Source organism: Geotrypetes seraphini, chromosome 16, assembly GCF_902459505.1.
Source record: "Geotrypetes seraphini chromosome 16, aGeoSer1.1, whole genome shotgun sequence".
In the NCBI taxonomy this organism is placed as follows: Eukaryota; Metazoa; Chordata; class Amphibia; order Gymnophiona; family Dermophiidae; genus Geotrypetes; species Geotrypetes seraphini.
This window is the reverse complement of record NC_047099.1, coordinates 36,233,942-36,249,666: the sequence shown is the minus strand read 5'-3', so window position 1 is coordinate 36,249,666 and position 15,725 is coordinate 36,233,942. Positions and strand designations below refer to the sequence as shown.

General features: G+C 40.0%; 1 protein-coding gene across 5 annotated transcripts in view; it reads left to right on the top strand.

The window, feature by feature from the left end:
- The window catches only part of PIP5K1A (phosphatidylinositol-4-phosphate 5-kinase type 1 alpha), a 37,429-nt gene extending 22,809 nt beyond the window's left edge, over positions 1-14,620 (top strand). For 4 of the 5 annotated variants that reach the window (XM_033923649.1, XM_033923653.1, XM_033923650.1 and 1 more), the window contains exons 9-16: positions 501-584; positions 3,620-3,668; positions 4,407-4,491; positions 5,136-5,273; positions 5,414-5,543; positions 8,261-8,332; positions 10,200-10,281; positions 11,348-14,620. In XM_033923649.1, coding sequence (XP_033779540.1) covers positions 501-584; positions 3,620-3,668; positions 4,407-4,491; positions 5,136-5,273; positions 5,414-5,543; positions 8,261-8,332; positions 10,200-10,278 — 637 coding nt within the window. In that variant the 3' untranslated portion in view covers positions 10,279-10,281; positions 11,348-14,620. The remainder of the gene's footprint in view (positions 1-500; positions 585-3,619; positions 3,669-4,406; positions 4,492-5,135; positions 5,274-5,413; positions 5,544-8,260; positions 8,333-10,199; positions 10,282-11,347) is intronic. The other variant, XM_033923654.1, reaches the window with a different exon arrangement.
- Positions 14,621-15,725: the final 1,105 nt, after the last annotated feature.

Below are 15,725 nucleotides of genomic sequence, written 5' to 3'. Positions count from 1 at the left end.
GCCTTGATTCGTGTGTGACCATACCAAAACCAACACCCAGGCCCCTTTCTGTCCCTTATTCCTGTGATCTGTCCATTTGCAATTCCCCAGTGATTTTTGGAGGTCTAATGCAATCTTATGTTGTAATGCTCAGAGGAGCTCCAGTATGGGATCACAAAACATTTAAAATTAAATCAAAAAAGTAACTTTGTCAGGAGTAGTTGGTATTTTTACCATCGATTACCCTGGAAGGGTACATTTAATTCTTATGGATTGAAAGAAAACCTGACCCAGGTGGAGAAGGAGGAAGGATGTCTGAGTGAATAGTGCACATTAACCCTTCAAACTTGGAGCTAGTCATTGTATAAGAAATAGCCAGGTTACTGTTGTAAACTTGAAGCCCACCTACCTGTGGGTAGCTGGCTGCATCAGGCATGGCAGTAATTTTGAGGTGGTGTCGGGCAGTGAGAGACAGACTGGCATAGCCTGGCAGGCCATCTCATTTCTTTCCTTCCTCCTAGGATGGGCGGGATCCCAGCGCGCAGTGCCAAGGGGGAAAGGCTGCTACTCTACGTTGGCATTATTGATGTGTTGCAAGCATACAGGTGAGCAAGGCATTTGGCTGCAGGGCTAGAGGGAGAGGTATAAGCTCCTTATAGTGGACTCAGTGCGTTACCTGAAAAGGGCCAACAGACGCATCTGTTCTCTCCATGTTGTACTCTGAAACGGATAACATAATATAAAACTTTATTTATGAATCATGGTCCTATGCGATTTACAAAAGATAAAGCTAGAACGTTAACTGTTGAATTTACAATCAGTTAAAACCACACAATAATCATTTTCTGAATTTACTAAACAAGTTTTCATTAATCATCTAAAATGCATGTAAGAAAATGATAGTGAAATTAATGGTTGAATTATAGACCCCCATTTGGCCACTCGGTAGGAAATAAATTGCTTACATATCTTTTTTTTTTTTTTTTAATTTATTTATTCATTTTTAAACTTACATCAAGTGTACAGTAAATATCAACCGAATATAATACAACATCACTTGAAAAATTTTCAATATCATACACCAAGAAGATTTAACCCCCACCCCCCTCCCAAATTCATATACAGTGGTACCTTGGATTATGAGCATAATCCGTTCCAGGAGCATGCTCGTAATCCAAAATGCTCGTATATCAAAGCAAGTTTCCCCATAGGAAGTAAGGGAAACTTGCTTTGATATGTTCCCACCCCAAACCTTCCCCCCTCTCGAGGCCAGCAGCGCTGCTCCTCCCCCCCACGAGAACCAGCATTGCTCCCCCCGAAGGCCCCCCCCCGCGAACCGGCACCCTCCCCCCCACCGCAACCCGAGATCCCCCAACCCACCCGAACCCTCTTCTTACTTCCAGTGTAGCCTCCGCATCGGCACCGGCACCAGCATGTCCTGTGCTTTGGTGCCGGTGCCCGAAAATCTGCTTCCTGTGCCGGGCCTTGAGCATGCGCCCGGCACAGGAAGCAGATTTTCAGGCACCGGCACCAACGCACAGGACATGCTGGTGCCGGTGCCGATGTGGAGGCTACACTGGAAGTAAGAAGAGGGTTCGGGTTGGTTGGGGGATCACAGATTGCGGTGGCGGGGGGGTGCCCGATGGCGGCGGCGGGGTGCCAGTTCGCGGGGGGGAGGATGCCGGTTCGCGGGGGGGGTGCTCGTACAGCTCGGCAAGCTCGGTTTACAAGGCACCAAGTTTGCGAATGTTTTGCTCGTCTTGCAAAACACTCGCAAACCGGTGCACTCGTAAACCGAGGTACCACTGTACATATACATATCTTTTATATTTGCATTACTTTACTGATGGAAAATCAAAATAAGTAATATTTCGCAAAGATTGTTATGGTACAGAAAATTAAAGATGAGACAGACTTGGTTTTTTTTGTTGCATAGAGCTTTTTGGACCCCAGTTCGTTTACAGAAGTTGGATAGCTCTAGGTCCAATAGATGCTGGCATTGTGGTTTAGAGGCTGGGACATTGGACCATTTAATATTTTTCTGTCCCTATATAAATGCCTTTTGGAAGTTAATTTGGTCCCAAATTAATTCATTGTTGGAAAATCATGTTGCCCTTTCATATGACACTATATTATTTGGCCAAGCATGAGCAGCATGCTCAGAATACATGGGCCAGCAGCATTAGAGGTTACCCGAGCTACTGGCGCAGGCGTGGCGATTTCCACATGCAGCTAGATCGTCTGAGGCGGTACAGAATGTTGCAGGCAAATCCCTGAAGAAGCATTTTTTGCGAAACAGGGGGCCCTGTTGGATGATTTTGAAGAATGTTTAGCTTGGATGATTGGTAGCTTTTCTTCCATGGAGCAGTTTTTCCTGCTTTCTTGACCCCAGGACTACACTTGAATAACAATATTCAGATAAGTGACTTCTATTGAGTATATTGTTCAATGAAAGAGACTATTTTTGAAAATAAGAAGAAAATTTGAAAACTATAAGAGAAATTAAGAATATAATTTCACATGTAGTTTGGGAGTTTTTTGACTGAGGATGTGTCTGATAGGATTAAATTCTGTTTAAAACTAGCCTGTCTATGTGGGTAGCCTATAGAGCCCCTATTAGACACTGAGGTCTTTTCTCCCTTTTTTGGAAAGAAAGGTGATTTATGGTCCTGTGCTTTTGGAGGGTGTAGTATTTTTGTAACTATATTATTTGGTATATCAATGAGATTTAAAAGCCCAGTTTCTGCAAATAATAATAAACTTCTATTGATATTGACAGGGGTTGCCATTCAGCAGATTACAGGGAATTGGAAAGATTACACTAAATTTAATTATACTTTTTGGTGGAATTCAGTTTTCCATATATATAAAATGGAAAGGGTGCTTGCCATGCAACAAGGAAATTATCATAAGTTTAAAAAGATTTGGGGGCCATTGATCATTTATTCTAATGATCAGACATCTTAAACACCTTAGTATTAGATAAGATATAGGGGGGTGGGATTGTGAAAGGTAATAATTGATAACTGTTTCTTATTAATGTATGGATGGGTGGGATGGGACTCTTTTATATCTATATATTTGGGGGAATATAAGTAAGATTGTCAAATGATTAATTAAAATTTTTCTGATTGTTTATTATACACTTGTTGTAATATTTGAAAATGAATAAAGATTTAAAAAAAAAAAGAAGGAACTAAAGCACAATATGATCTTTTAACAATCCCAATTTGAATAATACCCTGGCCTGTATTGGAAGCCAATTTAATTTCTATTGAAAATCCCGAAAGATGATAAAATATCTTCAGATTACCTATCGGACACACTGTGGAATTTTGGATAATTTGTAACTTTTGGAAATTTTTATAGTTGAAACGGATAAAGTTCAAAATAAGAACAAATGGACCTTAACTTTCTCAGCGTAGGTTTAGCATCTGCTGCTGTTTAATAATCTCCTGAAGTGTCGTCATTGCTGTACTTGCGCTCACGGGTTGGCATCGGCAAGAGTCAGAGTGCCGAGGAAAAAGTTAATCCTCTGTAGTATGCTGCATCCACAAGAAACAGCTGTTCCATCTCTTAGGGAAGAGCCTCAAAGCTGATTGTAAGCACTTTTTTTTTTTTTTCTCACTTCGCTCAACAGATTTATTAAGAAACTGGAGCACTCCTGGAAGGCACTGGTACATGATGGGGTAAGGAAAGGAATAATAATTTATTCTTATATACCGCCAAAGCCATAATAGTTCGAGGCGGTTTACAATAAGAAGTGCTGGACAATCAGAGAAATAATAACAATGTCAAATCATCAAAATCCATGCATACAGCATAAAAGAAGTAAAAACATTAAAATTCTTAGGTTACAAATCGATTAAACAATTTTGTGTTTACTGATTTTCTAAAACGAAAATAGGATGAGGAATGCATGATAATGTTACCCGCCAATCATTCAGTTTACCTGCCTTGAAAGCAAGAGTTCTGTCCAGGAATCTTTTTATAACGACAGGCCTTTATTGTTGGATAGGTGAACATATGAATTCTACGTGTGGGCCTAATAGAGCTATCCAAATTAAATTGAGAGACCAAGTACATAGGGGCCAAACCAAATATTGATTTAAAATAAAGTCAAAAAAATTTTAACAAAACTCTTGCCCAGCTATTCTGTCTCTTAAATAATGGCGCAGAACATGTGTTTAGAGTTTTCTGTGCTTTAGCAAGAGCTGTACATGAAGGTTTCAGCATTCACACTTGCGAAATGATGGTAGGGGAAACCATAAAACTGCCTCATTCTCATAACCCCCCCACACACACACACACACAAACCATAGAATAAGAATGTCCAGTTGAATGGCTGAAAAGCAAACTTGGCTCAGGTGCATATAGCCTCTGCTCTCTTCTCATTATCCTCTTTCTTCTCCTCCTCATATTTTTAGGACACGGTGTCTGTTCACAGACCAGGCTTCTATGCTGAGAGGTTCCAGCGTTTCATGTGCAATACTGTCTTCAAGAAGGTACCCTGTAAGTAGCTTCTCCGAGTGCAGGTTACGACGAGGGATTATCAGGTCAGAAAGTGACGGAGGCAGCTTCGGAGCCTTTCTGTTCTCTGCAACAGCTGCAGGGATGGTGTTATGTCATTTCCCAATCTGTCCTGGAAAAAAAAAAAAAAGATCAATAATATGATCAGTTGTGAGCTCCAGGAGGCTCTGTAAATGTTTGCAGGTTGCACAATACCACTGCATTTCCATCTTGTTCCAAATAATATTTTGCTTTAATTTCTGTGGATGCTAACTGCCAAAACCACAGATATCTTATGCTTTAATAACTGTTCAATTTTTCCAAGGCTTTTGCAGGGAAAATGGTTTGATTTTTCCTTTATAGGGGCTGTATAGTGGACATTGTAGCTTCTAGTCCTTATCCGTTTTTGGCCCATAATTCAAAGTGAATTTCCTTGGCAAAAAAATGAATAGCTCCATTGTTTTTTGTCCACTGAGTGGGGAAAATGATTTGTGCTCATCCCCTATCCACACACAATATTTAGAGCATGACATTACTAGCCGTGAACTTATGCATGTGTACCTACAATGACCATGTGTGCAGATGATCAAAATGACTTAAGAGCTGCAAGTAAGTCATTGTATGTAATTATTTTTTGGGTCATGAAGTGAAGCCTTCTCCCTCTAAAAAGAGCCGCAATATCCCAGGTGTGACTCGGCGAGCAACACAAGTGGAGATCCCCTCTCAGCTGGAGCTCACCGCTGAAGCCAAGGCCCAAGTCACAACTGAAGCCGATGTTGAGCAAGGTTGGTGCCCCTGTCGCATCTCCCAGCACAGGTTTTAGAATCTGTTAATTATAAACCCTTGTCTAATCTGTGTGTGGTTTACCCTTGCCAACTTTCATGTGCGAGCACGGCTAATCCATTCTGATCTTTCCACCCCTCAGGTACACAGTTTGGCCACCCTGATCTGCTCTCTAGGACAACGTTAGCCGATGAAGCCACCAGTGAATCTGTAGCAACAACCTTATCCTCTTCCTCTTTGGGCAGTGTTGGGTTGAACTCTCCAACACACCGGTGAGTTTAAGGGAAGGCATAGCTCTGCAGACACTGAAGCTTTCAAGGTCCCTGGAACTCTTTGCTGGAGGATGTGTTAAAAGCAGTTAATGTAGCTGTGTTTAAAAAAAAGTTTGTTTTTACAATCACTTGAAGATACTACCCCACTGTTAGTGTGAAATTTAGTCGCTATTCTTCTCAAATCTCTATTCTTGTGAAGCTATACAATGCCCGCTAACATACTGCAAAAAGTAACTATATCAGCCAGTATTCTTTACATTGATTTATAATATACAACCAATAATTTGCTGTCAATGTCTTTTCAATCTCTAAAAGTCTTTTTCATTATCATTTTCATTTTTAGGGCGTCAGACATTCCAACTATTCGCTTCTATTTTAGCGATATAGAACTCTTTTGGCTATGTCTGTAGCTGTAACTTCTTCATTCGCCCAATTTTTAAAAAAAATTTTTTGTTTTTTTTCTTCTTATAAAGTGCTCATGCTTATACTTTATACTTGCATAAATATTTTAGTCTTTAAAGTGAAATAACTTATCTTAAAAATGCGTTGTTTTCTTTGATGTGATCGGGTCAGGGATGAGCACTTTATAAGAAGAAAAAAAACAAAAAAAATTTTTTTTAAATTGGGCGAATGAAGAAGTTACAGCTACAGACATAGCCAAAAGAGTTCTATATCGCTAAAATAGAAGCGAATAGTTGGAATGTCTGACGCCCTAAAAATGAAAATGATAATGAAAAAGACTTTTAGAGATTGAAAAGACATTGACAGCAAATTATTGGTCGCTAACATACTGCGGCATCATATTGGGCAGACTGGATGGACCATTCAGGTCTTTATCTGCCATCATCTACTATGTTACTATCATATACACTGCTAAGAGACTTTCTGTAAAGCCTATTCCAAACATAAACTTTAGATCTATAGGTTTATGTATACACTTTTCTTTTTGTTTCTTCTTTTCTTTTGTATGGACCTTCAGATACTAACTGGACCATAAATATGCCCAGCTCTCTCTTGTCTTCGTCAGTCCACTTTATTGTTTATTTCAATCAGAACTCTAAAATCCATTTTAAGTTTCATGATGCATGCTAATGTTACTAATATTCCTTTGTAAATTTCCTATTTATTCTCTTATTCATCATTTCTATTCAATTTCTTTATGCATTTTTTTATATTTAGTTAGCTATTTGGCTTTGAGGTAAGCTCTCAAAATTCATCAATGCCATCTCTCCCGACGTGCATGTTTTAAACAGAATTTTTCTTCAGGGTCGAGGGGAACTGAAATAAAAAAAATATATATAAAACTTTAAAATTCAACTCTCTTCTCAGTCAAATTGCTTCTTAAAACTCATCAGATCATTACAGACGCTAGTGACCTATCTTTTGTTAAAGCATCGTGTCATTATGTTCTACTTAGCATCGTGGAGGCAATCTGACTACAGGGGATTCTTTTCAAAAAGTTCTGTTCATATATTGTATTAGATATAAAATGTTATTGAATATTCATCAACTGTATTCTAACATGTTGTACACTTTCTATAAAATTTGAAAATTAAAAATATTATATATTAAAGTAATAAAAGGGTGGGGGGAGGGTGAGGGAGAAAATTTAAATTTAGATATATAATGTATTAGATATAAAAGTGATACTATGTATTTATCAATTGTATTTTAATATTTTGTACACTTTATGTAAAATTTGAAAATAAAAAATAATGGAAAAAAAAAAAACAAAAACAAAAAAAAAAACAAAAAGTTCTGTTCAGAAATAGGGAGCAATTCAAGCAAAAATCTTTCCAACACAAACTTGTCTCTTACCGATCGAAGGGAGCAGTCGTTCGATTCAAACATGGCCGCGGTTTGTAATCTGCAGGTTATAAAACAGCCGAGAACTCCACGTTTTGTGCGTCCGACGTCTAGATAGTATTTTCGGAAGACCAGTGTAAATAATATTGCAGTAATCCAACTTTGAGATAACCAAAGTATGTACCAAAGACTCACAAGAAGTTTTGTCTATGTAAGGATGCATCGATCGAATTTGACGTAACGATGCAAAGCAAGACCTAACCACAGATGTTAATTGGAATTTGAAGGATAGAGAAACATCTAATTGTACACCAAAATATCTAATATTTAGAATAGATTTCTACTGCTCTGTTATGAAATACTGAATTGCGAGAGCTGCACAGGGTTCTTATGGGCTCAGAACAGTTCTGTACTTACCTCCATCTGCTGGTCGTTTGGCCTGATTTTTCTAGGGTAGATTTCTGGAATAAGCAGCATGCAATTTTGCTACTTTTTGGGATTCTGCCAGGTACTTGTGACCTGGATTGATTACTGTTAGAACAAGATACTGGGCTAGATGGACCTTTTGGTCTGACCCAATATAAAAATTCTTACTGTTCTTATGTTTTGTTAATTCCCAGGCCAGTGTGCAAGTATTGGTAGCAGTTCTGAGGAGCTGGTTTAATCAGCAGGTTAGGATAACTTACCTAAACATTTTTCATCTTTTCACTGGAGTCGCATAAATAGCATGGCGTTATAATGGAGATTCTTGTAACCTTTCTGGTTTTTCAGAGTTCAGCTGCACAAAATGTTAAATGAGCATCTGCTGTTTTTTTCCTCCGGAATAGAGCTGAGGGAGTTAAGGGGAAGGCCCCAAGTTGTGAAATCGCAGGGTTTGGCTTAGGGATTTCTTTCCCCTTTTGTTTCTGTAGAACTGTGGGCGTAGAAGTTCACGAGTCAGCAAGCAAAACTCAGGATACAACAAAGGGCCCATCCACCAGAAAGTGAGTGATAAGGCCTTGTCTTATTAACTCCACCTTTTTTGCATGTGTAAATCAATGAAAATCTTGCAAATGATCTACAGTTGAGGACAGATCAGAGTGATGTTGTCTTAGGGTTCTGGGGCTGGCGTCATGATTATTGCAGTTGTCCGAGTCTTGCCGCATCTGGATAGGTAGAACTAACATTTCTGTGGCTTTCTTCAGGGTGTGCTGTGAGGTCTGCAGTTTGTCTTTTATATATAGTGGGTTCTCTAATTTGATTGGCTAGGGTTTAAGGTGATTGAGGCAGAAAAGTCCTTTGGTCATGAATTTTGTTATATAATTCTTTATTCATTTTCAATCTTGCATCAAGTGTACAAACATTAAAACAATACAATTAAACATATCACTTGACAAACTTTCTATTTTATCTTATAATACATAAAATTACCACTCTCCCCTCCCATCATTCCCTCTATTATTTTCCCAATATGAATATTAATATATAAAGCCTCCCCCTTCCTTTTTTTTTTTTTAAATCTTTATTCATTATTAATCTTTCAACAAGTGTACAAATTAAAATCATACATATTTTTGAAAACATCACTTGTAAATCTATCAAGAGAAACAACAATTGTATATATATATATAAACCCATAGCCCGCCCCCCCTTCCCATTATTATTAATAGTAAACACAATAAAATAAGAACCCTTCCCCCTCTCTATTATTCATGGTGTATATTTCAATAGAATAACTGGTGTTTAATCATCACAAAAAGATGTCAATGGCCCTCATATGGTCATGAATTTTGACCGGAAAGTTCGTTGGTCACAAATTTGAATTGTGGACGGAAAGTCCATTGGACACAATTTTTAATTCTGTCAGAAAAGAGGCTGGAAACTTTGAGATGGAGGGAGAAGACGTTTGTCCTTGGCCGATGCAGAAAGGACACCATACAAATGATTACACGTAGCTGGAAGAACTGGGATCGCATTAACTTTAATGTTTGGCGGGCAAGTTTATGCTTAACTTATAGATTTGAAAAAATGAATGCAGATATAATGGGTCATATTAAGAGATTTAAGTTAATCTGGGGCCCTTTGATATCTTTTTTTTTTTTTTTAAATTCTTTATTCATTTTATAACTTTCATCAAGTGCACAGTAAATATCAAACAATTATAATACAACATCACTTGAAAAGTCTTCAATATCATACACCAATAAGATTTAACCCCCACCCCCTCCCAAATTCATATAACTAATATATGCCTCCTCAAAATAATATCTTATGACCTTCTTATATGACCTTTGATATCTTTTATGGATGCGTTGAAATTGGGTTTTTGTTGGTTTTTTTTCCCTTTGATCCTGTTGGTATATTGTACACACACCCAGGGGGAGAGAGGGTGGGAGAGAGATATTTATGTCATGGTTTTATTCTCTTGCAAGGTATTGGTTGGGGGGGGCGTTTATCACGCTATGGGGATTTTGATTGATTATAAATGCATATATGAGCGATGCTATTTGTGTAGAAACTGTACTGCATTTTTTTTAACTTTGAAAAATTAATAAAAGATTTAAACACAAAACATAAAATTGTGTCCAATGGACTTTCCCTATACCTACCCAGACATGGTGAGATCTGGACAACTGCAACAATCAGATCATAGTGATTAGTTAAACAGCTCAAGTAAGTTGGAAAGACTTAAATTCCTTAAGGTGGATAGATTGCTAGCAGAACTAGACTTTCACCCCAAGAGAAACCATAGCCAGCTCAGTGTGCTTCACTGTAAGTCTCGGAGAACCAAGGCCCTGCAGCTGCATAGTGATGATCTCGGTGTCTGCTTGAACACTGGTTTTAACCTGTTTTCCCATTCTCCGCTTTCAGAGAAATACCAAGTCCTTGCGCTGAAAAAATTGAAGAGGAGGATGAAAGAGCAGAAGAACTGCTGGAGACAGAAATCTGAACCGTAAGTAGATGCCTGAATTAAAGAGAAGCTTGGTGGTGCTCATTGTGGACAATGATGTTTTTATTTACTTTGCAATGGTACTAAAAGGATTCATTTCTGCTGACATTTAGAGCAGGTTACAAGATCGTGTCTAAAGAACTTGGTTTCTACTTGTTACTACTCATGATAGGAATGATATGGGGTTCAAAAAGGGACTGGATGACTTCCTGAAAGAGAAGGGGATAGCAGGGTACAAATAGAGGGTTACTTACAGGACATTAAGTAAATAGGATATAAACATTTTAGGTAAGGAGCACTTACAGGTCATGGACCTGGGGGGCCACCACGGGAGCGGACTGCTGGGTGCGATGGACCCCTGGTCTGACCGGCAGGGGCAATGCTTATGTACTTATGATATATAAGGCCGAAAAAGTGTCTAATATGGAACTCGTAAGGGAGAAGTTTAATTTTAAACACTTTGTGATATCACATATTGTTGATGTCAAATAATAGACAATGCCTGACGTTGAAGCTAATGTTTAGGGAGGGGAAGGGGGATTAAGGGGAACAGTGGAGGGGATTTGAATCTTTATTTAGTATCTAGTGGCCCTAAGAGACAAGCCTGCTATAGGATTTGTTAGAAGTTGGTGTATTGGTTGGAGGAAGATAATAGATGGGATTGGAGATTGCAAAGTTTACTAATAGAACTTGCGTAATTTTTCGATAAAAATAGTTTGAACTAGAAAAGGAAAATGTGTCTGCTTCCAGGAGTTTTCCGAACGTAAACCGTGGAAATGAATGTGGTATGTCGGGGGTGTGGAGAGGACTGTAAGGATGTGGTTGCAGCATTCTGCTTCTGTACCAGGTCTCCTGGCCCCTCACCATTCATGGAGGCCTGCACAGTTCAGATCTCACTGCTGCTAGAGTCTGTCCCACTGTAGATGTTACCTGAACACTGCCCACCCCATGACAGTTCAACTCCAGATCTAACCTGTGGGGGATAACTTTGCTGCCCAGCTGTTCTACATAGTGCTACAACTTGTGATATTATATAATAATTGTAGATGCTTTTTTTATCTCTTTGCAGGGAGAGGAGATTCCATGGATGTGATGTCACCACAGCCCCGGACTCTGCAGTTGTGCAGATTTCGGTTCCTTTGGCTTCTTGCTGGATTTCTCTCACGTTCAGAAGAAAAACTATAATTCTGAATGCCAGGCAGACTTGGTTCACCATGGGGAGCAGGTTTTAAAGATCCCACGTGGCTTGAAACATGCTTGGGCATGATGGAGACACACCCGTGCAGCTTGAAACCAGAATTTACTTGAGGCAGCAAAGTGTGCTTTCTTCCCCTCACTAAACCTAGACTCTGGAGCTTACTGGTACGCTGTCCACCAGAGTCGTGGGCACGATGCAGAAGGTGTGATCTCAAGAAATGACAGTCTGCAGCCCTGCTCCTGGGCCTTATCTAGCTGCTTCCCACATTCAGGAGGGAGACTTTTTAAAAAAACTGCTTTTTTGGTTGTGTCTTTTTTAAAATCCATATATGTAAATTATTTGCATTCAAGCAAATGGACTTGTTTTATTGTATGCCATGAAGAAAGCTATTTAGGTTCTAGTTTAAATTTTTTTGTGGTTTTTTTTTTTGAGAGGAAAGGGAAGGTTAATTTTCTATGCCTCTTTAGGAGCCAAGACAAGGCAACAGCACTGAGCTGCCTGCTCTTTTCTCTGAGAGCGTAAAACCTTCCAGCTGCCCCTAGGCTAAATCGAGACTGACATCCCCAGGCCTTAATCACGGACATTGCTGTTCGGGAAGTTTCATTTACCCACCATCCCTACTAGTGTTTTCTTCCAGGAGAAACATGACTGAAGGGAAGATAACTGGGGTTCTTGTTACGGCTGCCTGAAGTCAGTAAACCCAGCAAGCGGACCAAATCAGTGCCAACTCTGGGCTGTAGTTTGTTGGCGAAGGGACATATGGGATCAATGTGGAGGCAGTTATGGCTCATGCTGAGCTCTGACACAACTTGTTATCTACTAGAGGGTGACACAGGGCCCTCGTACATCTGGTGCATAGCAATGTGAACAAAATTACCTACCTACTTTGACAGTGTTTTCTGTATTGTTGTAACCTGCTCCTGCTTCATTTTAACGCAAAACTGTTTTAAGATCTAATTCTAGCCCAGCAGCCAAGTGTATTTGCCATTCTTAGGGTGTAGTCAGACTGAAGAGAGGGAGAATGTTTAGTAAGCTGCCATTTTGAATAACTTGGTGCTAAAATCAGACTGATGCATGGGGAGCAGAGGCTGGATTTCTCATCTAGAAGTCAAGGGGAAGGCCAGGTGTATACAGCAGCCCCTCAGGGTAGGCTTTGCCTCAGTGCCACAGTATAAAAGTTGATATTTTCACAGTCACTGTTAACCGGCTCCAGTTTCTGGCTGGCATTGAACTGCTACTGTGCTTCATGTGTTGCTAAACCATTTTTTTCCCCACGTTGTGCCTGCTTTTTACCTCAGCGATATGCTCATTCACATTTTGTGGGAACTCAATTTTCTACATGAAAATAGGCCTGGCTGCTGCCACTAAAACATGTGCGTCAAGAGGCAGTAGATTGGTGTCACTCTTGCCCATCTATAGTGGAACTAAGAACGCCTCGCGTTGCTCCGTGTAGGGCTGTAGGAAGCACTGAGCACATCGGAGCTAGAGCTTCTCTGCTGCCCTAGAAGGGGCTCTGTATTATAAGTGTCGCTTCTTGCCAGCTTGAACAATATTTTTTTCCACAGAGGGAAAGAATTAAAAGCTCTCAATTATGTGTTTTTGTCATGGTGTAGTATTTATGAAAGTTATATTTATCTTACTGTACTGCAAGGAGGTTGGCACATGTAGATATATATATATTTGTACTTTAGAAATGAAAATTGTTACTTCTTTTTTTTTAAGAAAACATTGGCCAGCCTTCTTGCCAGAATCACTGTGTTTCTTGTTCTTGTGATCCCCCTTTTCTTAGGGTTCTAGGAGGGCAAGAAGGTGTCTGGCGCTTTGGAAATCCATGTAGGGCAGGCTATCGTATACCATGAATGCAGAAACATAGCCTGTGCTGCTGCCTTTCTGACATAGGGGTGGGGGTTGGTTTTATTCATGGTGTGACGGACGAACACCTCTTCAAAGGAAAGGAGACTGTTGTAAGAATGCGAAGATTAAGTGGTCTACTTGCTCATCAATATTACTGGATTAGAACGAGGCTTGCATAGATCTGGTTGGGGGCCTGGATCATCTTCCCAGTTGCTTGAACTTAGAGAAAAGTTGGTCATCACTTGAGTTTTGGAAATGTCCCTTACAAAAACATATGGGACAGTGCTGTATATCTGCAACCCTCCCCCCCCCAGTCTGGTTTCTGTTTAGAACTCTTGAAGGGCTCATTTCCAAAATCCAAAACTCTCTCTGACCAATGCAGCTACTATGGAGTTGCAGGTTTTTAGAAATGCTTAAGCAACTGTAATTGAGTTGTCTCTCACCAGCAAGGTGTGTAATGCTTTTGAACCAAGCAGGTTAATACATTCTCTTTTAAGGTAAGTGTCTTTGCCGTAGTCTGTCCTATGCTATCTCTACCTCATTCCTTCAGGGCCTTCTCCAGACCAACGTGGTCTGAGTAAACAGTAACATTAGTCATTTCTTTAATGCATACCAAGTTTAAACAATTTCCTCCATATCCAGTGGTGGTTGAGCAACTGTTCAAAGTTGTGCCCACCCACCTACCTTTTTGATCCAGTAGGATTTTGCCCAGCTGTGACAATAACCCCAGCCCAAACTAAACTATCCTCCAATCTCTGTTTCAGTTTGGGGGAAGAAAGAAGGTGGGCTAGTGGAAATTTGAAACATCCTCCCCCCTCACTGGCAAGCCATAGCCCCAATCAGGACTGGACTGGGTGTATTTACTGTTGCAAGAAGCCCTGGTGGTTTCTTTCCCCCCCTAAGTTTTGTATGGCACTGCTTAACCCTGCTGGGGAAAAAAAAAAATCATTACTTTCTATTCTGCTTAAAAATTAAGCTGGAAGTAGAAAACAAAATCTCAAATTTTGAAAAGGGATTCTAATGCTGCTGCCTAAAGGTTACATGATCTAAGATGGTCTGAGTGAAGTGAGCTGTGTTTTTAACTGGTCCTGCTATGTTTCCAGTGTTGTGCCCATTTTCTGTAGCATGCAGTACATAGTCTGTTAGCCTGACAGGCTCTGTAAGGTGCACAAGTGCTGCTGTAGGAGATGAGGGTCTACCTTTACATGCAAGGAAGAAATTAATCAGCTCTGTGCATAAATTTGTTCAGGTTGTCTTTGCGTTTCAAATAAAAGACCTGACTCCACTTTACACTGGTTTTATGTTGCATTATTTCTGGGGTGGGGGAGGCAGAAGCAACAGAATTGGACATACACTACAGCTGACAGTTGATGATGTCCTAAGTAAGAAACACATACAACTTCACTAGTAAGTAATTGAAAGTCATATAAAACAGCATAGCAAAGTGCTTTTAAAAAGGTTATGACTGGGCCATTGTCTAAACACAGAATCAGCACAAGAGCCATAAACTAGGCTATAATAAAGACATAAGTATGGGAGTAAACAATGGCTTTAAAGCATAAGAATAGCCTTATTGGGTCATCAATGGTCCATCAAGCCCAATAACCCGTTCTCATGGTAGCCAATCCAGGTCACTAGTACTTGCCCAAACCCGAAGAGTAGCAACATTCCATGCTACCAATCTAGGGCAAGAGGTAGCTTCCCCATGTCTTTCTCAATAACAGATACTAGACTTTTCCTCCAGGAATTTGTCCAAACCTTTCTTAAAACCAGCTACTCTATCCACAAGGTTTCAGCGTGTTGTCTACAATGACACCCAGATCTTTTTCTTGGGTGCTGACCCCTAAGGTGAACCTTAGCATCTGGTAACTATGATTTGCATCACTTTGCATTTGTCCAAATTAAATTTCATTTGCCATTTGGATGCCCAGTCTTCCAGTTTCCTAAGGTCTGCGTTCAATTTTCAGTCTGCATGCTTAGTATTTGCAAATGTAATCATCTTACTCATCTTTCCAATTTCCAGGTCATTTATAAATAAGTTAAATAGTACTGGTCCCGGTACAGATCCCTGCGGCACTCCACTATTTACCCTCCTCCACTGAGAAAAATTGCTATTTCTGTAACGGCCCTCCAGACTGGCACAGACGGACGGGTTTATGTTCCTCTGCCTGCGGGTGGAGACTGAGAACACACTGAATTCTTACAGAACAAGTGGGCTGTGCAGTCCCTCACCTCAAGAGTGTCACACTCAGGTGGTCGAGTCCCTCCCCCCATTTTCCCCCCACCACTCCATTTTTTGTTTAGAGGGAGCCTAACTGTACACCTTGCCATGGTCAGGCAAAGACTACAGTTTTGAGTGCCTGTGGGTTCTGCTCCTTTTTAATTTAAAAACAAA